General features: G+C 38.7%; 1 protein-coding gene across 2 annotated transcripts in view; it reads right to left on the bottom strand.

Annotated features, from left to right (window-relative positions):
* Positions 1 to 21,876, bottom strand: part of KLHL1 (kelch like family member 1) — a 213,272-nt gene that overhangs the window by 60,119 nt on the left and 131,277 nt on the right. For both annotated transcript variants that reach the window (XM_086741625.1, XM_086741633.1), the window contains one exon: positions 4,871 to 5,057. In XM_086741625.1, the coding sequence (XP_086597751.1) occupies positions 4,871 to 5,057 (187 nt within the window). The remainder of the gene's footprint in view (positions 1 to 4,870; positions 5,058 to 21,876) is intronic.

The following is a 21,876-nucleotide window of genomic DNA, read 5'->3' as shown; positions in this document are numbered from 1 at the left end:
GCCCTAGCCCCCGGTAATGGGCATGCATATCGCCCGGTAATGGATCACCCGCTTATGGGCATGCATATCGCCCGGTAATAGATCACCCGGTAATGGGCATGCATATTGCCACCAGGTGAGGGGTGCGGCTAGGAAAACCAGATCTCAAAATACAATGAAAACAACCAACATAAAAAGGGACATTTCTGGACTGAGACAGAGACACTTCTTCGACACTTCTACACTTCAAGACTTCTACACTTGACTACTCTTCACTTCATTCATTCAACGGAATACACATTCACTGGAATACACATCCACGGAACCATCATTGAGACGACCAACACCAGACGGATCGTTCCCCCATCGAGCGAACTGAACTGTCGGGACGCTGCAGCTCCGTGGTGGTAGCTATTACAACCGAAACTATTTTCCCTCTTTCCTTCCTTTCTCTCCTTTCTCTTCCATTTACAAACTTCTTGTCGGGTTAACAAAGCTACCTGGCACTTTACTCCATTTTGAGTCTTAATTCTGTTGCCGAGAATACAAACAAAACCACGCTCCGGTGTGTGAGAGGTCGGTCCAGCCGCCCCTAGCCTCCCAGACTCGTCTGAGGTCGGCTAGAACGCAAGGGGGCCTTCCACTCGTCTGAAATCGGAACGTGATAAACTTGTTCCAGTATTCCATCACTCTCATTGTAAAAAATATTTTCCTTATATTCAGTCTGAATCTGCCTCCTTATATTTTAAAAACATTACCCTTTGTCTTATTACAACAGGCCTTGCTCAAGAGTTTCTCCTCATCTTTCTTATAAGCCCCTTTAGGTACAGGAAGACCGCTATAAGGTCTCCCTGGAGCTTTCTCTTCTCCAGGCTGAACAGCCCCAACTCTCTCAGCCTGTCCTCATAGGAGAGGTGCTCCAGCCCTCTGATCATCTTCATGGCCCTTCTCTGGACTCACTCCAACAGGTCCACGTCCCTCTTCTGTTGGGGGCTGCAGAGCTGCACACAGTACTCCAGGTGGGGTCTCACCAGAGCAGAGTAGAGGGGGAGAATCACGTCCCTTGACCTGCTGGCCAAGCTTCTTTTGATGCAGCCCAGGATGCAGTTGGCTTTCTAGGTTGCAAGTGTGCATTGCCGGCTCATGTTGAGCTTCTTGTCCACCCTCACTCCCAAGTCCTTCTCCTCTGGGCTGCTCTCGATCTATTCTCTGCCCAGCCTGTATTTGTGCTTGGGATTGCCCCGACCCATGTGCAGGACCTTCCACTTGGCCTTGTTGAACTTGATGAGGTTTGCATGGGCCCACCTCTCTAGCCTGTCAACATCCCTCTGGATGGCACCCCTTGTCCTATCTCAACAGGCCCTACTAAAGAGTTTCTTCCGTCTTTCCTGTAAGCCCTCTTTAGGTACTGCAAGACTGCTATAAGGATTCCCTGGAGACTTCTCTTATCCACGTTGGAGGAATCAAGAAAATGAAAATTCTAAAGTGATCTAACTTTGTTTTAATTTTTCCAGTTAGTTATGCTGCCTTAAATTTTCACATCAGGCATAATTCCAGTCACTGGCTGCTGGAGTTTATTTATCACCTCTTTTTTTTTTTTTTATGGAAAGGAAGATAACTTTATGTCGTGCTTTTGTTTAGTGAGGGGGGGGCCTAAGGTGGTAGCTTCTGTAGGAAACTGCTAGAAGTCGCTCCCCTTTGTTCAGGGGACTCGGCCGGGCCTAGGGCGGACCTGCTGCTGGCCAAGGCCGAGCCGATTGGTAGCAGAATGTTCCGTGATAACGCCTCTGCGATAATGTATTTAAGAAGGGGAAAACAGAAAAAAAAGAGAGGAGAGAAGATGTGAAGAAGCTGAGCGGGGGCAGAGGCGCAGAGGGGGAGGCGCAGGCCTCATGGGCCTTGCAGGCCTCACCCTCTGGCCTCTCGCCAGGCAGCCGACTGGGCCTGACTCGGTCCAGCCCGGCTGCAAGAAGTGGAGAGGAGATGAGAAGTGAATAAGATGTAAAAAAAGATCTGAGAGACATCTACCAGCCTGTTGTAAGGAACGGCTGCAGACGCCAAGGTCAGTTCTGAAGGAGGGGGAGGAGTAATGCGGCTCCTGGCCAAGATTCCCCTGCAGCCTGTGGTGACGACCATGGTGGAGCAGGTTGTCCCCCTGCAGCCCATGGAGGTCCACGGAGGAGCAGAGATCCACTTGGAGCCCATGAAGGACCCTGTACCGGTGGAGGTGGATGCCTGAAGGCAGCTGTGGCCTGTGGAGGGCCCACTGGGACAGCTATTCTGAAGGGACTGCCCCCGTGGAAGAGATGACCCACGCCGGAGCAGTTCCATGAAGGACTGTGGCGTAGGGGTGGGACCCCACAATGGAGCAAGGGAGGAATATGAGGAGTTCTTCCCCTGACCATGAAGCAGCGGCGTGAAACAACATGTGATGAACTGACCACAACCCCCATTCCCTCTTCCCCCCTGTGCCGCTCGGGAGGGGAAGGTAGTAGAGATAATGTTAAGCTTGGGAAGAGGGAGGGGTGGATGGAGGTTATCTTGTTCTCTGTCTCATTATCCTGCTATTTGTAGTAATAAATGAATAGTTTTCCCCAAGTCGAGTCTGTTTTGCCCGTGACGGTAACTTTAAGGATTTCTCCCTGTCCTTATCTCAAACCTCGAGCCGTTTTTCTTATATTTTTCTCTCCCTGTTTTCTCGGAAGGTGGGGGGAGTGAGAGAGACTGCGTAGTCTGGTCCGATCGGGGCTGAACTACGACACTTTAGAACAGATTTCAAACCAAATTTGATTTGGCATGCTAGGCCACTTTTTATGTGATGGGCCACATAACCTTCAAATACTTTAATAATACTAGCACTTACCCACTGTTTTATATGCTAGCTAGTAGAGTGCTTATTTGCTTAGCTCATCTAGTTCTTACGTGTAACTGTTTCTTACTCAGTAGCAAAAGCCAGGAGGCATTAAAAATACATCATTGTGAATCGCAATCATCCATGTCAGCATTTCAGTGGAGAAAGTTGTGGAAACAAAATAAATTATTAATTATTTAGGAGAGATAATACAGTATCAGCATCATCTCACAGCCCAAATGTTGATGAGTGCTTTATGAACTCAGTAACTCTTCAAAACATGCAACCAGCACTCAGGTTTCCTGAACTGACATGTAGCAGCAAGACTTGCTGGGCATAAAAGGTAGTCAAGGACACAACAGGGTCACAAGAGGGATGAACTGAGTAAAGGTAAGTTGAGGCTGCACATCTCCAGATTCTGAGTTATCAGGAATATATGTTGTAACAAAGGCTCCTATTTCACAGATGCTGCTCTGCCATACCGAGCCCCCCCTCAAAATAGTTTTCATCTGCTGTAAATGTATATAAACTCTGGTACTTTTTTTTCAGAGTTTGCTTCAACAGAGGGCTGAACCTCTGTTGTGCTGCATTCTCTCCTGCTGCTACAGAAATAAACTACTTCTGCCTGACCTGAATCTGCAAAATAGGCTGCTAGTTGATGCTGCAATGGTGCTACAGTCTGTGCTGTCTTCCTAAATATTTCTATATTTTGATTTGCTATACCAATGATGAACAGATCTGTATAGTAAGCTAGAACAAATACAACTGCAACTAACTTGGGTTTATGGTCATTTCCACTACCTGAATATTTAAAGTGTTCATCATCGTTTGTCCTAAGTAAGAGGAAATTTGTATTCCAGGTACTTTATGATCCAAAGGTAATATTCTGTGCAAATCCATGTTTAACATATAGCTGCAGAACATTTGTATATGTTAAAAGAACAAAAATAATCCATAGTGATAATAAGAAAATATACATATTGGTTCTTTCCTCAACACTTTCCTATTCTCTCAATATTTCTTTTCCACTCAAGCACAGAGGTCATATATCTTTCTCATTGGTGCAACTTTATGGGAAAAACATGCTATGACCTTTTGCAGATGACATTGCAGCTATTTAGTGAAACAACTGCAATAACAACATCTGGAAACAGAGTTGTGAAATACTGAACATCTAATTTTACATTATACCTTTTTTTTTTTTAGTACAGTTTCTATTAGAACTAATGTTCTTCAGTCTAAATATGGACATGAAAATGTAAGATACCATGGAACTGTTGGTGAATTTCAGGAAAAAAAAAAAAAAAAAAAAAAAAAAAAGCCTTTCAGGCTTTTAACATAGCTAGCTTTTAGTTCAAATATTTTCTTTCATTCCATTCAAGAAATCAGTAGATTAGACTTCTTACCAGAAATAAAAGCACATCATCATCATTCCTATTAACAACAAAAAACAACGAAATACTTTAATAAAATTTCCACAGCTTCCTACTTTTCTTCACAGTAAGACAGGGATAATTTCACCATCCTTTAGTGGCTGACAAAGTCGTAAACTAGTTTAAGCTAGTTGTCTAGGTTTTCTGCCTAGAAGATTGATAAATTTCTGCATCAGAAGACTGTGAATCATCCATAATATTTCAGACAACTACTTACAGATGGAATACACTGCATATCAAACTGCATTTTTTTCCATTGATCAGAAAAGATGTGTACATATTTGACTGACTTACAAATGAAACCTCATTTCTAGAAAGCTAAAACTAAGGTAAATGAATGTCACTCTAGATTTTTTGTTGAAATTCTTTTGGGAAATTATAAGTTTTGAACAAAAAATGAACTCAAAACTCAGTTTCTTTTCTCTAACAGGAATATATTTTTTCCTTAAATACTAGTAGATTTTCATCAGACCAAAAGTCTTGGTACCATTTCTTGACTGATTTAGACTGCCCCATTCCAGTCTTGGAATAGAAAGCTACTTCACTATTTTCTAATACAGAAAATGCAAAATATAAATTTTATAAAGTAACAAATATTCTCTAATACCTTTGTTGTTATCCATTCCTCCAACAGCGTAAAGTGTCCCAACTGTAGATTTTCTAGGTTTAGTTCTTGGACTTTGCATGAGAGTTCTTCTCTCTGGTAAAAGATGGTATTTCATGGCTTCCAGAATAAGCTTCTGGCATTCTAGGTCATCCTTAAAAAGTGCATTGTTTTCTAGGTCAGCCAATATCTGTGAATGACATGATAATGAATCAAAAATGCTAGAAATTCCTAGAAAAACAATACCATGCAACAAGAGAAGATCACAGAACTAATGTCATAAGTAAATAACTTCATTGTAGAACACAAGGGTTTGCAGGGCTATTTTTCTTGGAGAGGAGATAGGAAAGTAAATATTTAGTTGATTTTAAAAAGACTCTAGGCAACTTTTAGATCATTGTTTTCACCATCCTGTAAGACTACAATCTTAGTACTCTCTTACTGAAGACACTGAAAAAAAATAAGTATCCTCTTGTAGGCTACGGCCTGACTTAGAGTTCAGAAGGCATGTCTTTTGAATGTATAGTCATATAACATAACAACATTCTACAGTATTTTATGTAATACTTTCCAGGAACATCCCTTATTTCTAAAAATCAAACCACACACACACAAAAAAAACACCCAACAACAACAAAAAACTCAACACCCCTCCCCCCGCCACCCCTCGCAAACAACAACAAAAATAAATCAAATAAAAGAACTTGCTTGTCGAAGTTTTGAATCTATTGTTTTGCTATGTTATTGGTAAAATTAAGGATGAATAATCCAGGCAATGTAACTATCTTTACAAATGACATAAAAACTATAATCAGTAGTTACCAAAACAGATGCTCAGTGCATACAGAAGAAAGAATATTCTACTAGTTTTCAAAGGAAGAAGGCTACAAGAATTTCTTGTGAGAGAAATGGCTACAGACGACAAGGTCAGTGAAGAAGGAGGTGGAGGAGTAATGCAGCTCCTGGCCAAGATTCCCCTGCAGCCTGTGGTGACAACCATGGTGAGGCAGGCTGTCCGCCTGCAGCCCATGGAGGTCCATAGAGGAACAGAGATCCACCTGCAGCCTGTGGAGGACCACACGTCAGGGCAGGTGGATGCCTGAAGGTCCATGGAGGGCCCACTGGGGCAGCTGTTCTGGAGGGACTGCACCCCATGGAAGTAATGACCCACACCAGAGCAGTTTCATAAAGGACTGTGGCCTGTGGGTGGGACCTCACAATGGAGCAGGGGAGGAATGTGAGTTCTTCCCCTGACAAGGAAGCAGCAGTGTGATGTGTGATGAACTGACCGTAACCCCCATTCCGTCTTCCCTGCTGTGCTCTCAATGGGGAAGGTGATAGAGATAATGTTAAGCCTGGGAAGAGGGAGGGGTTGGAGGGGAGTTATCGTGTTCTCTTTCTCATTATCCTGCTTTGGTTTTAGTAATAAATAAATAGTTTTCCCCAAGTTGAGTCTGTTTTGCCCGAAACGGTAACTTTTAAGGATTGCTCCCTGGCCTTTTCTCAAACCTCCAGCCTTTTTTTTTTTTCTTATATTACCTCTCCCCATCCTCTCAGAGGGTGGGGGGAGTTAGAGAGACGCTGCGCAGTCTGGTCCTGATTGGGACCATAAATATATGTCATAAATATATGACATATATTTATTATTATTGTTGTTTGTCCTCCAGGTGCATTATATTAAATTTGTCTACATTAATACTGTAAACACACAGTTACTAGGAATGAGTGGGTTAAATGCTACTCATATCTTCTGCATTGCACAAGATCACCTTTAATATATGCAGAAAAACTATGTGGCAATGCAGAAAGTTTACTATAAGAGAAGTAGATTTGTGCTATTAACAGTAGTGGACTTTTTAGGCTCATTTGTCATCAGCCTCTAATTTGGGTACTTGTAGTCTATGTGGAATTTGGTAAAACCTCTTTTATCTTGAAAGTTTGATTTTATTACTAAACTGCAGAGCAAACTGCCTAAGTTGAGGAGACTATGCATTGCAGAGGAAGACTGAGTATATCATTATTTTCTGTTCTAACACAAATTCTGCATATTGTAACTGAAGAAATTAAACTAGCTACCTGAATTAGCAAGACTCTGAAGTGTCCTCCATGGAGTAATCATGAGTGAGAAAACTTATGGATAGTTCAAGTCACACTGATATTCAATGAACTCCTAAGCAAAAATGGATGAAACTCAGTTTACATCATTAAAGCATTAGCATCTAGTTAGCAAAATTCATAGTTTTAAGCTCCCTATTGTGCATTGAAAATCTCTGGCACATTTCAGATGACATTACACATCATGTTTCATTCTGCCCGACTTCCTGGATATCTAGTACCATATCCAGGTTAATAGTTTTATGTTAATATTTGCAAATAGATTATGCATCAACCACAAATGATCCCATAATCATGAAAGTTAAAATAAATGTATGAAAGGAAAAGATAGATAAGATACAAAGGGGCTGAAAAATGTATATATTGATATATTTCAGGGACCTCAAATATCTTTCAGGATCTCTAAATAACTTGCTGTCAATGTGCCAAATCTGGATTAATGCAACAACAAATGAAGGGTTGAAGTTGAAGTTTTTTCCTCCCAAACAATAATGAATAGCTGATATGCTTTCTTTCATTTAGGCAGATTACGTTTTCGAAATTGTCATGTCAACATTCTATGCCTGGTGGGACAAACATTTTTCTCATCTTACATGGAAAATCAGGTACAAAGACCCTCCATATATTTATTTTTCAAAACTATATTTGCTATTATTATTCTAAGAAAACAACAGTGTCTAACATATTCATTTTTATAAATATGGATTATTATTGTATTAGGAAACTACTAAAACATCTGTGAAACAGCAGCAGAATAATAAATGACTGTAAAAATAAGAATAATATTGATATTGGCTAATATAAATTCAGTCTCAAAGAAATGTCACAGAAAAGATTTGAAATTAAATCTGCTACTCTTTTAAATTTGTCACAAACTCCCATTCTGGCATCTTCCTAGCATAGCTGTATCTTTTAACTAGTTAGTTTCTACTGATCTATGTACTCCAAGGCCATATTCCTTTGACCACAGAAATTCAGTAAGGGGGAGCCAATATTGCGTACATAATTATCTTATATTGAAGGTTTACTCCTCAGAAATACACATGCCTGTGTCTAGATTTCAGATAATTTTAACAAGAAAAAGCATCTTTTGGAAAAAAAAAAAAAGAGTTCACTAAACAGGCATGAATACTACGAACAGCTTAAAACAATGCATACTGACATTTAAGTGCTTTGTGGCTGAAGGCTCAAGATGCTGGGCTGTCAAGAGTCTTATTAAAATAGTGTGAGGCACAGGCAGAACATAAATAAATGCATGTGAGAAAACAGCAGAGATGTTTGTGTTCCTTGATGGCAGAATTTTTAAAAGGAGTCACTATGCATGGTTGAGGTTAATAGTTTGATAAAACTGTTTTCAAATAAATTGCACATGAAACAAGTTATACTTGAAAACATTCTTAAACTTTGCTATTGACTGCCTTTTTTTTTTTTTTTTTACAGGAAAATTGCCAGCTCCCAGAGTCTGCTATTTCCAACCAAAATGGCAGCTCCTTAAAATTTTATCAGGAAGTGCATTAAAAGCTATATTACTCTGACATATTTGTTGAACTGTATTATGATCCAACATATACTACCTTCAGGTCTAACCCCATTAATTTATATATCAGGATTCTATTCTCTTCCGTCATAGCTGGTGAGTGTTTTCACACTGACTATAATGATAGTATGTAAAATACAGCATTTCTATATGTTTTTTACAATTAATATTTATAAGCTAGAGTCAGTACAAGAATAGCAAAATAATCACTGGATTTTTTTTACTGTAATTCTTAATCGAAGTTGAGCACCAGGAAAACTGAATCTATGGTTAGAGTCCAATTTATTTTCAAATTTATTCACCTTCCCTAGTGTGTAGAGGAAAATACAATTCTCAGGAAGGTATTTAAGTTATTATTTTTAATAACTTTCCAGAGATTATATCCTTATAATCTTAGCACTCACGATAACAACGTAAGGGCTCAGAAACTTCAGATTATCAAGAAATTAAAAGCAAGCAATTTGTATTCTAGCTATGATAAGTATATGTGTGTATGTATGTGTATGTTCTGGTGTTGGTTATTAAGCGATTAATGTTACTAATTTTGAGAAAAATATTCAGTTCTCCCTCCTATCCACTTATTTTAGCACGGGGGCTGACTTCATGTTGTCTAAATCTCAATAATCTGCTTAAATGTTTTTTTTCTACTCCATAGTTATCTTTCCTTATTACATCAAAATAATATTTTTTTTAATTATTATTAAATCAGGATGCACTTGATCAGGAAATTCAGTTAGCAAAGACGTTTCCCTGGAAACTATATTATGTTCAGCTTGTTCTTCTATGACTATGACATACTTCATGAATAGAGTTTTCTCTGTTCAAAAATCTAACATTAAATGAAGATTTTTTGATTTTGTAACATGTAGAAACTGACAGAGCTGTTGCTTCTCAGAAGACCCATATCAGTGCTACTTCAGCCTAGTCACCTCTACTATTGATAGAACTTCTCAGACTAGCAGTATCTATTAAATAGTACTTAGCAGATAATAATTCTATACCATGAATAGTATTAAATTTCATACCCGAACATGTTAATTTTATCATAGACAGAAAGCAAATTCCAGTTCTCTAAAAATTATCTCAATATCTAGATTCATTCTCCCCGTAAAAAGCCTGGAGTCCTGTTCCGTCAGAAACTTACATGCCACTGCTATGTGGAACATAAGATTTGCCTTGTCTTAATAGTATTTATAATCATAACAGAAGAACAAAAAGCTTAAAATCCTTTAAATTATCTGTAAAGAAATGAAATGTGGATGTTTTATGGTACATTTTGTTTAATAAAGCCCATGAGCCTCTTTCTTGATCCAAAATGTATCTGAAGTCACTTGACAACCTTGACTCAGAGAAACACATTACTATATGAAACAAAAATCTGAAGAAGGAATGACCAAAAGTTTGCATAGTGAATGGTTTTCATGAGAGATATTTGATTAGCCATCACTGTCCTTTTATGTATCTTCTTCAATGTATAGATTTGTTATGGCTGGTTATTGTTGATGATCATAGTAATGCAGCTCCTAGGAAATAATAAAGGCTTCTGAAACGTAAGGTCATGATTGTTCTTTGTACAGATTAAAATGAACAGCAAATAAAGGGTTTGTATAAATTCCTGAAAAGTATGAAAATACTGTTTAAAAACTTTCTTTAAAAGAAGTTCTCAGTCTACTTTCAAAGTCTTACCACACTTATGCTGCTCTAGCTGTTAGGAAACACTATGCATCTTTGGACAAACTCCAATTAGAAGAATTCTTTACCTGTCTAAAGCTGTTATAAGAAGAAGTCATTATTCCTAGATCATTGTATTGGTATATGAATGGAAGTATTTCAGTTGCCTAACGTGGTAAAAGGAATAAATTGTTTGACACTTTGTATTTTCTGTCTATAAGATAACTGGAATAAATACTATCATAACTGCAGATTTCAATATAATTCACTGTTATTCTGATTAAAACTGTGTGTATATACCCACCTAGAAAAAATCAGGCTATTTATGCTCCACTGCAAACATGAAGGCACAAAAAAATAGTCCCCTACAAAGTGCTACTTCTCTTTTACAGAACAAATAATCTCAGAACTACTTCAGTTGGATACAAACCTTGTTATAAAGATTAATTGTTTAATAATGTTTAAACTTCTGAACTTACTTTCAAGCTTTGTAACTTATGCAATAAACAAACTACTGAGTTAATAACTTTTTTTGTTGTTGTTGTTGAAATGCTCCCTTTTCAAAAACTTTATGCAGGGAGCTGAACATAGGTTCTACAAATGGCAACTGATCAGCAATTGTCATTTACATTTTTCATAGGTAAATTGATCTTGGAGACAGTATAGTTTTTCAGGACAATTCTACAATGATTGTAAATAGTTTTGCTATTTCTTTTTCCAAGAACAGCCTGATGTCAAACTTACTTTTTTTTCCACTTAAGCTAGAGCTTATAGGTAGAAACAACAATATACTAAGCTAATGTCATTAATAGCATACCAAATAGATCTACTTCTGTATCAATACATTTGATCATGCATAAATTAACTCTGAATTCTGCCTGAATTAATATATCCTTGTCTTCTCTGGAATTAAAATGATGCTTAATATGAACAAGATCTTTGATTTTGTCTACAGGTATTGAATAGACATCAGCCATTATTAAAAACTTAAATAAAATTGATGGCAGGTAATTTAAATGTTAATCTCACTAAGAAGGTTTAAATCAGGCATAATAGTGTTTCATTTAAATTGTGATTTTATATTATTATCAATCTTTTTTAAATTAGCTAGAAAAGTATGATCTGCTTTTCATGATCTAGGTAATAAAGCAGTTAAAAACCTTCTTAGTTTGCTAGAAATTGAATGAATTGAGCTAAATTCAACATAATCATCTGGTCTACTCACTTGACTGTTCCATAATTAGGGGCCTTAAATGGATTTTTTTTTAAAAAAAAAAAAAGCTTATACCTTTTTTTTTTCATTTTTACTTATTTTTAGAACAACTATTTCAATATATTGGTTTGTTTCAATATTTTATTTTGTTTCCTACCATTCTCTTTCAGCAAATTGAATATTCTGGATTCATTTGGAAATCTTTCTTTCTTATTCACATTTAATTAATTATTTCAGTAAACCTGTTCTAGCTCAGAGATGATTTCCAGGCATTTTTTTCTGTAGTAACACAAATATTCAGTACATGAAATTCAATATTTGTGTTGCACATGGACTAAATTATTCATAACATGTGAGTTTGTCAAGGCAACTGCTCAACCAACTCACAAAGAAAGAATCTATACTAATATAGTCTATACTCTATACTAATATTAGCATATATTATATACTAATATAGTCTGTACTCTATACTAAATCCCTCAGATGTCTGTATACTCAGAGAAAGGTTATTTTTCTCCTCAGCAATAAGATGCAGCAGACTTAAGGATCTTTAAGAAACTCTAGGTCAGTTCTTTCTTGAAACATACAGCCAATAATTTCTATGACAAATAATCTACATTAAGATTTACAGCTCAGACACAACAGACTCATTAGTCTGTCTGTAAATCTGTTATCTGTATACGCCAGCAGGTGTATTGCAAAGAGATCAATCACACACCAATAACACTGAATGGTCCTAGATTGGAATTTTGGAAAGAAATCTAATTGTGTTTTCTGTCTAACAAGTGAACTCTGACATCTACTAAGCTGGTATTTTTAGTGATCACAGTCACTGGCAGAGGAAATGTCTTCAATGTTTAATTGACTTGTAACTCCAACTTTCTCCTCACACATTAAAAACAATTTCATATTCAGAAAACATTTTAAACTGGCTCTCTTCCCTTCAGTTATAATTGTGAGTCCTCCTTATCCGTCCCGCGTATCAGGGTACAAAAACCAAACCAAAACAAAAAAATAATATACCATTGTTGAAGTTTGTTTTCCTTGATCTATCACTTGGTTACCAAAATGAATATATTAGATAATCAAACAATCACACACACACACATTCTCAGAGGCTTCACATTTGATATAAAAATGAAGAAAGTGTTGGTTTTATTTTTTTTTTCCCCCACTGTCCTGAATAAACTAAGTAATGGACTGGAATATTTGTTGGTAGCATCTGTGGTAAGTAAACTGTGATGTTTGAACCACTTTCACAACATTAACACTTCCTCAAAGCTTATGATTTAATGAGCCCATTTATTAAAATCTTCAATATTATTTTCTATAAATGATCCCTTGTTATCTTATATCACACTGTTCAAACTTTAATTTTAACTTCATTTGCAAATATGTTATGCTTTTTTTTTTGGCATACATACTGACTTTTGTTGAACTACTAGTACTACTGGGTCTGTCTTTGAAACTGGTACTAATTTGACCAATTTACTTATCACTCCAATGTGTTACTGATTCAAATGCTGTTCAGTTTAGGAAAACAGTAATTGTTTTACTCCCCTCCAGCTTCTGCTTCTAGTGATGTCTTTTCACAACGATTTCATCAATCTATGTATTTTACATAGTGGCCGAAACAAGGAGTGCAAAATCTGAGGTGCAAACTTTCCACACACTTATATATACTGATGGAGAGAACTACATTTAACCTCATGATGCTAGGCTCTCTCTCCAGTAACGGGAGAAAAAAAACTTATTCCAAGACAAATCCCTTCTTAAAGTAAATATCTATGTCATATATTAGATATTTACTTTCTAGATATCTACAGTTAGCTGAGATGAATCTCCTCAGAGTATTTTTTCTTCTCCAATCCTTGAAAAAAAATAGTAATATCATAATTCTGAAACCCACGCATATTTTGCAGTAGTAGCAAAATACTACATAAGAAATAAGAAAAGTTCTAGAGGTCAACTTGCATTCATAAGGAAGATGAACAAAATAAAAAAATTACATTCAAAAAAAGAAAAAAATTTAAAAAAATACCCCAACACTAAAAGTAACAAAAAGGTTGGGCTATTATAAAATATTCTTATTGTATGATCTCCTTTGCTTCAAAGGCAGATGTTTTTATTTGAAGCTCTTCTGAATCAAATTCTATTATTTTATTCTGAAATGATAGAAGATCTACCTGGACTTGTGCAAAGCATTTGACACTGTCCTGCATGACATCCTTGATGCTAAACTGGAGAGACATGGATTTGCCAGACAGATCACTCAGTGAATAAGGAATTGGCTGGGTGGCTGCACTCAAACAGTTCTGGTTGACTACTTGATGTCCAAGTGGACACTGGTGATGAGTGACATTCCACAGGAGTTCATATAGGGATCGGCCCTGTTCAACATCTTTGTCAGCGACATGGACAGTCCAGTAGAGTGCACCCTCCGCAAGTTCGCCAATGACACCAAGCTGTGTGGTACAGTTGACATGCTGGAGGGCAGGGATGCCATGAAGAGGGACCTTAACAGACAGGAGAGGTGGGCCTATGCAAACCTTATGAAGTTCAACAAGGCCAAATGCAAGGTCCTGCACATGGTTTGGGGCAATCCCAGACACAAATACAGGCTAGGCAGAGAATGGATTGAGAGCAGCCCTAAGGAGAAGGACTTGGGGGTACTGGTGGACAAGAAGCTCAACATGAGCTGGCAATGTGCGCTTGCAGCCTAGAAAGCCAACTGCATCCTGGGCTGCATCAAAAGAAGCATGGCCAGCAGGTCAAGGGAGATGATTCTGCCCCTCTACTCTGCTCTGGTGAGACCCCACATGGAGTACTGTGTCCAGTTCTGAGGGCTCTTAGCATAAGGACATAGACCAGTTGGAGAGAGTCCAGAGGAGGGCCACAAAGAGGGCAGGAGCACATCTCCTATGAAGACAGGGTGAGAGAGTTGGAGCTGTAATTTGGAGAAGAAAAGGCTCCAGAACCACCTTATAGCAGTCTTCCAGTACCTAAAGAGGGCCTACAGGAAAGACAGGAGAAACTCTTCAGTAGGGCCTGTTGTGATAGGACGAGGGACAATGGTTTTAAAATATAGGGAGGTAGATTCACACTGGACATAAGGAAGAAATTTTTTACAATAAGGGTGGTGGAACACTGGAACAGGTTGCCCAGAGGCAGATGCCCCATCCCTGGAAAAATTCAAGGCCAGGTTGGATGGCACTCCTTGCACACTGATGTCATTGTAGATGTCCCTACTCCTTGCAGGGGGATTGGACCAGGTGACCTTTAAAGGTCCTTTAGAACCCAAACAATTCTATGATTCTATGACTATAAACTGAACAGAAGATTAGGCAAAAAGCATGACAGATGCCAACCAATGGAACATAAATGCTATTCAGTCAATAACAGATAATAGCCTACATTTGAAAAAAATATTAGGTTTTTTTTTTTATTTTTAACTGTAGTTATCTGTTAACGGTAGGTAAGTGTAGTCTACCGGAATTGATGTAATTTTCATAAAACTCCTGTAAGAGAAAAAGTACAAAGAAATGGAATAGAGAAGAAGCATCTTTTCCCTAAATAATGTTCTCCTGTTTCAATTACAGTCTTCAGGTCTTAGAAACAGGCAAAAAAAGATGGATAAAAAAACCTCACATAGAAAGGGAACTGTCTATTTAAACCTTTTCCATATAGTATATTTCAGGGATAAATGTTACAAATGTCTAATATGAAGAATTCTTCTAGTATATACAAAATCTCCGAATGTTGATGGCTGAACTAGAACTAGAGAAAAAAAATGTTTCTCATTATGTGTTTCTCTATTATGCATAATCATTTTAAGGGAGAAGGAAGGATGCAGAAAACAGCACTACACCGCAAAACCAAAGACTTAATATTGGGGAAGGGAACTCCAATCCACCTCTTAGACCTCTCATTACCCTTTTTCCAGGTAAATCATTGAAGATAATCCATTGTACCAGCCCCAACATTTGCAATCCCTTTCTCTTTCTTTCTTTAGATAAAAGTGACAGATTTCAAATGATGTCAAGAGTAATAAACGTTTCTGCTTTTAAAACTACCTGTTGTTAACCAGGACACTCAGAACAGTGATTGATCTTTGCCTTCACTACTTTCAATGAGTTATGTTTGCACGACCTCTGGAAGCATGATCCATGGAACACCACTAACTAGCAGCAAAACTTGCCATAGAGAAGGATAACTTAATCTTTACTAGGGTTAACTCTTACTCTGTTACTACCCTGATAATATAGTTACTCTATAATTAGCTTAGAAACCTCTACATGAAATTACATAAATCAACAAGGCCCAATGCAAGGTCCACTCCTACCTCAACCACTCGGTGATTCTGTGATTTTAAGTAGAATATAAGTACACCTTGCATTACATAGGTATGGAAGTGTTATGCGTTACAACAAGGTAAGCTTAGACATCTGAGTTCGACTCAGACAGTCAAGATTTCAAGGTAATTAAGTGTGAAATTTAAGCTGTGCCTTCCAGGGACTGTACAGCATGCTGTTCTTCCTGTAGCTACAACATAGCTCCTGAGTAGTCAGGCTGAATCTACTCCACTGACAGATGTCTTTCTGGTTTGGGGGTATTTGTGGCCCACATTGAAAGGTCTTGCTACCTTGTTTAGATCCCAATAGAACTGTGAAGTCTGCAGAAAGCTTGCTTTTCTCCTATGATAAAACTTCTCTCTCCAACTTCTTTGTTGCCTTCATTAACCAAAACAGAGCCCACTACTATATGATAAACTCCAGAAAATAATTTAAAAATCCAGTAGCATTGGATTTTTGCTATTATTTCCACTCATGAGCAAAATACATTATTAGAGAGTGAAACTATAGTGTTCATTATATACAATGCAGTTTGACTCTGATAGTAATTGTTACGTTGTATGCTCGTAGATAAAAACACAACCAGGATAGGTTTAAGGGAAATGGATAGGTGAAAAAGTATTCAAAACAAGATTTCTAAAAGTGGTCAGTAACTTGCAGCTCTGTTTACGAACATAAACTACACTGGTAGACTATTAAAAGTGCTTAGCACTATCCATTTTCATTAGAATTGCTATGAACAGCTGGGCGTTAAGCATGTTGGCAAGTCTCAGTATATCAAGTAGATGCCTAAATGACAGTGGAGCTTTGCTGAAAGTTATGGTAATTTTCATTGTTGAGATCCAAGCAAGCTATTATGACGCAGTTTATTTGTGTAATTAAAAAATATTTTATGCAAACAAAACTGTATTACGCATTTAAGTATGCACTGAAAATGGGGCTGTTTTGAAGGTCAAGGAAAGATGACCAGATCTTATAATTGATTTGGACAGTTAATATAATCTAATACATCAATAAATATGTGTTTTAACATGGACACACTCTACACATTCTAATGGGGACATTTATGAGAATAAATGTTTCACTGTGTTGGTTTTGTTTAGTGAGGAGTTGAGGAGTGCTACGGCGGCAGCTTCTTCAAGAAGCTGCTAGCAGTTTTCTTTTTATCCAGTGGACTCGAACAGGTCTAGGGCAGATCTGCTGCTGGCAAGGGCCGAGCCAATTGGTGACAGAATTGGAATTAGAATAAGAATTAGAATGTATAGAGTGTTCAGTGATAACACCTGTGTGATAATGTATTTAAGAAAGGGAAAAATAAAAAAGAAAAACATAAGAAGAGGTCAAGAAGCAGAAGCAGGGGCAGAGAAGGGGAGGCGTGAGCATTGTGGGCCTTGTGGCCCTCACCCTCTGGCCTCCTGCTGTGTGACTGTCTGAGCCTGACTCAGCCCAGCCTGGCCACAGGAAATGGAGAGAGAACCTGAGAGGTGTCTGCCTGCCGATTGTGAAGACTTTTTTTGTGAGAGGAACAGCTGCAGACGCCAATGTCAGTGAAGAAGGAGGGGGAGAAGTAATGCTGCTCCTGGCAGAGATTCCCCTGCAGCCCATGGTGTAGACCATGGTGGAGCAGGTTGTCCCCCTGCAGTCCACGGAGGTCCAAGGAGGACCAAGAGATCCACCTGCAGCCCATGGAGCACCCCATGCCAGGACAGGTGGATGCCTGAAGGAGGCTGTGGCCCATGGAAGGCCCACACTGAGGCAGCTGTTTCCTGAGTGACTGCACCCCATGGAAAAATTATCTGCACTGGAGCAGTTCATGAAGGAGTGCAGCCCATGGGAAGGACTCCACATTGGAGCAGGAGATGAATGTGAAGAGTTCTTCCCCCAAGGAGGAAGGAGTGGCGTAAAGCGACAAGTGATGAAGTGACCATAACCCTAATTTCCTACTCCCTCCCTGTGCCACTCAGTGCAGGGAAAGAGGTAGAGATAATTGGAATTAAGTTAAGCCTTGGGAAGAAGGAGAGGTGGTGGGAAGTTGCTTTTGTTCTTTTCCTCATTATCCTGCTTTGATTTTATTAATAATAATAAATGGTTTTCCCCAAGTCAAGTCTGTTTTGCCAGCAGCACTAACTTCAGTGATGTCTCCTTGTCCTTATCTCAAACCTCAAGCGTTTTTCTTATATTACCTCTCCCCTGTTCCTCGGAGGGTGGGGGGAATGAGTGAGAGACTGCGTAGCTTGGTCCCGAGCTGGGCTAAACTACAACAGTCACATAGCATGAACTGCATAGAATGAGCAATAGAAATAGAATATGTTTATCAATACATTGCTCTGAACCTTTGGAAATGCATAATTAATATAAAGAAAGACTAGGTTTGTATTTTCTGTTCATCATTGTCATTGTCCAATAATTTTATGACCATGTGCAAAAGTGATTTACCTAGTGAAACACTCTTCCACTGAATTAACTTACCCAAAGTATTTGGTAGTAAACTAAGCTTTACTGATAGAAAAGTGTATTTGTAAATGAGTGTCATACATAACTGTGTTGAATGGTTATCATTTTTCACTGTTTAAAAATTTTCACACTGTCATTTATCTACACAAGAAATGCAAGACTGACAGGACTTTTGGACAATTTTAGAATTAACAAAAACACAAAAATGATACTTTCAGATTGTATACAAACACTGCACTGAACTATTACATCTTTCTTCAGATAAAATATCAGCTGACAAGATACCTCCACTGTCAGATAAGTTGCTATAAAAAAAGAAAAAAGTGAGCTTCACTGCATGATCTATATAAGAAAAGTAGAGAAATGACAGCATATTCTGTCTGTACGGACTATAATCAACTAATTGCTATTTCAGAGGCAAGTGAAATTTCAGGCCCAAATTTCTCCTACATTGATAAAAGAGGAATACAGAGATCATTCTAGAATCTCCCATGAAACCTCCTTTTTTATGGACTGAAAAGTTATTAATTCTTAATGTAATTAATTTATTTTTAGTTACTTGAAGTTAATATAAAATTACATTAAAAATATTGTCAAACTTCCTCGCATTCACAAATTTATATTATTTTTATTCAGGCTGACATTCAAATCAAGTGATTGCTTAATTCATTTGCATAAAACCAAGCATTTAGCACCATGTGAGATGCCACATGGTGTCTAAGAATCCACACAGGGTAATATGGCACTGTATTTATGAGGGAACATTTCCAGAAAATCTGCTGGGAGCCAGGCAGCATGATAGTCCATGGCAACTCTCAAAACAGCACACAGGTTTGTTCCTGTGTGCTGCGAACTGCACAGATCTTCATTGCCTACAGTGGGAGGTCAGGAGTCTAGCTGATGCGGAGAAGCTCGCTTACATAGATGAACAAGAAACTGAATCATACCATCAGTCCTTTTAGATGCAAGTTATAATCTCCTGGCATCCAATTCATTTAGAAATGATTGAAAAAAAAATTCAAAAAATTATGTAGCATTTACCCTAGGCAGTAGGTGAGAACCACTCTAAAACTCAGGGTTTCTACTCCATTATTATATGCAAATTCATATACACTTTTAAAATTGCATATGGCTAGATGTAATATGTGCATTCTGAAGGAATTTAGAGGCTTAGCATTTTCTACAGGTTCCTTACAACATCTCGGTATAAATAAGAACAGAATGCAGGTGGATCAGTTCACTTTCTCTCCACCGACTTACAGGGTATTTAAGTACTTCACTTAATAAGGGCTTGACTGTTTCTGCCCCTGGGCAAGAAATCTAATTTAGATGCTTATATTAGTTTCAGTGGATCTGAGCCACAGACTATTTAATACTCAAAGACTATCCTACTAATGTGATTTGCAAGCTTCTGAATGTGATATTATTAAAAGTGTTGCAGAGAGAAAGGCAATAATATCTACACTTTACCCTATGCTATTTTTTTTTAGCTTTCATAGTTAATCAGTAATCTACTATTACAAGCAGTTGCATCCATTATGAGCACAGCACACTCTTGCAGCAAAAGTTATCTTTAACTCAACCATTTCTGAAAGTAAATATTTGTGCTCTTTTTATCATGCACATCTTTGCTGAGAAACATTAAAGCATAACATCCTCATTCTTTAATAGTCATGCTATTCTAGACACTCAGTATCATGTGTTAACTCCTAACTCAAGGAATACAGAGAGATTGTTGGAGCAGGCAGGGATCAGGTTAGGAAGGCTAAAGCTCTAACAGAATTAAATCTGGACAGGGGCATCAACGGCAACAATAAAAACTTCTTTACTGTACTAGTTTTGTTTAGTAAAGGGGGGGGGGGCTAACATGGTAGCTTCTGTAGGAAAATGCTAGAAGTCATTCCCCTTTCTTCAGTGGACTCGGCTGGGCCTAGGGTGGACCCACTGCTGGCCAAGGCCAAGCCAATTGGTAGCAGAATGTCCCATGATAATGGGACATATATGTGATAACATATTTAAGAAGAGGAAAACAGAAAAAAAAAGAAGATGTGAAGCAGCTGAGCAGGGGCAGAGAGGGAGAGGCACAAGCCTTGTGGGCCTTGCAGGCCTCACCCTCTGGCCTCCCGCCAGGCAGCCAACTGGACCCAACTCAGCCTGGCCTAGCTGCAAGAAGTGGAGAGGAGATGAAAAGTGAATAAGATGTAAAAAGGATCCTGAGAGGCGTCTGCAGCTGTTCCTCACAACAGGCTGGCAGAACGTCAGTTCAGAAGGAGGGGGAGGAGTAATGCAGCTCCTGGCCAAGATTCCCCTGCAACATGTGGAGGACCCCACGCCAGAGCAGGTGGAGGCCTGAAAGAGGCTGTGGCCCGTGGAGTGCCCGCTGGGGCAGCTGTTTTGGAGGGACTGCACCCCGTGGAAGAGATGACCCCACAAAGGAGCAGGGGAGGAACGTGAGGAGTTTCTCCCCTGACGATGAAGCAGTGGCATGAAACAACATGTGATGAGCTAACCGTGACCCCCATTCCCTCTTCCCCCCTATGCCGCTCGGGGCGGGGGAAGGTAGTAGAGATAATATTAAGCCTGGCAAGAGGTAAGGGTGAGGGGAGGTTATCTTGTTCCCTGTCTCATTCTCCTGCTAGTTTTAGAAATAAATGAGTATTTTTCCCCAAGTCGAGTATGTTTTGCCTGTGACGGTAACTTTAAGGATTTCTCCCTGTCCTTATCTCAAACCTCGAGCCGTTTTTCCTTGTATCATCTCCCCCTATTCTCTCAGAGGGTGGGGGAAGCGAGAGAGAGACTGTGTAGTCTGGTCCTGATCAGGGCTGAACTACGACATTTACGTACGTTACAGATAGAAGGAAGACCAGGGAGAATGTAGGCCTCTCTGGCAGAAAATGGGAGATTTGTTACCCGGGACATTGAGAAGGCTGAGGTACTCAATGACTTTTTTTGCCTCAGTCTTCAACAGCAAGGACTGTAGACTCATTGCCCAAGTTGTAGAAGGCAAAAGCAGGATCTGGGAGAATGAAAAACTGCCCACTGTAGCAGAAGAGCTGGTTCTAGACCATCTAAGGAGCCTGAAGGTGCACAAGTCCATGGGACCTGATGAGATGCATCTACGGGTCCTGAGAATCATATGCTATGCTTATACTGGTAAAGGAAAAATGGCAAGAAATGACTGAGTAGCACCGACTGGGTTAGGGCTACAATCCCCTACAGGATACTTGTCTGGAAGAGAGCTAACTGGAGTGGTTCAAACAAGAACCAGGGATTGAGGTAACTGAGCAGTAATGGTGACCAAGAACTGGTGTTCAACGTCTCTCCCAGTTTGTATTTTGCAGTGTCATATACCCAATAGGAAGGAACGTCCCGGTGTCATTTGAGGATTCCAGTATTACTATTTACTCCATTTTAAAGCAGATTTGAACTTGGATTTCTTTCTTTCAAACAAGCAAGTCGTTCTGGAAGGTTAATATCCAGAATAGCAACTAGAATTCACAACGAAAATTATTTGCCATTGTCATATTTTTTGGTAGGTTTTTTTTCCTCCATGGTCTTATGGAAATAAATTTTGCAGAGTCAGACAGAAAAGAAATAGCTCAATGACATCTTTTGCTGTGTCAGTGACTCCTTTGTTCATTCATTGGACTCTCAGCTTAGGATTTGA

The sequence above is a fragment of the Chlamydotis macqueenii genome, chromosome 1 (genome assembly GCF_036417535.1).
Source record: "Chlamydotis macqueenii isolate bChlMac1 chromosome 1, bChlMac1.mat, whole genome shotgun sequence".
NCBI classification, from domain to species: Eukaryota; Metazoa; Chordata; class Aves; order Otidiformes; family Otididae; genus Chlamydotis; species Chlamydotis macqueenii.
This window is presented reverse-complemented; position numbering and strand designations above follow the sequence as displayed.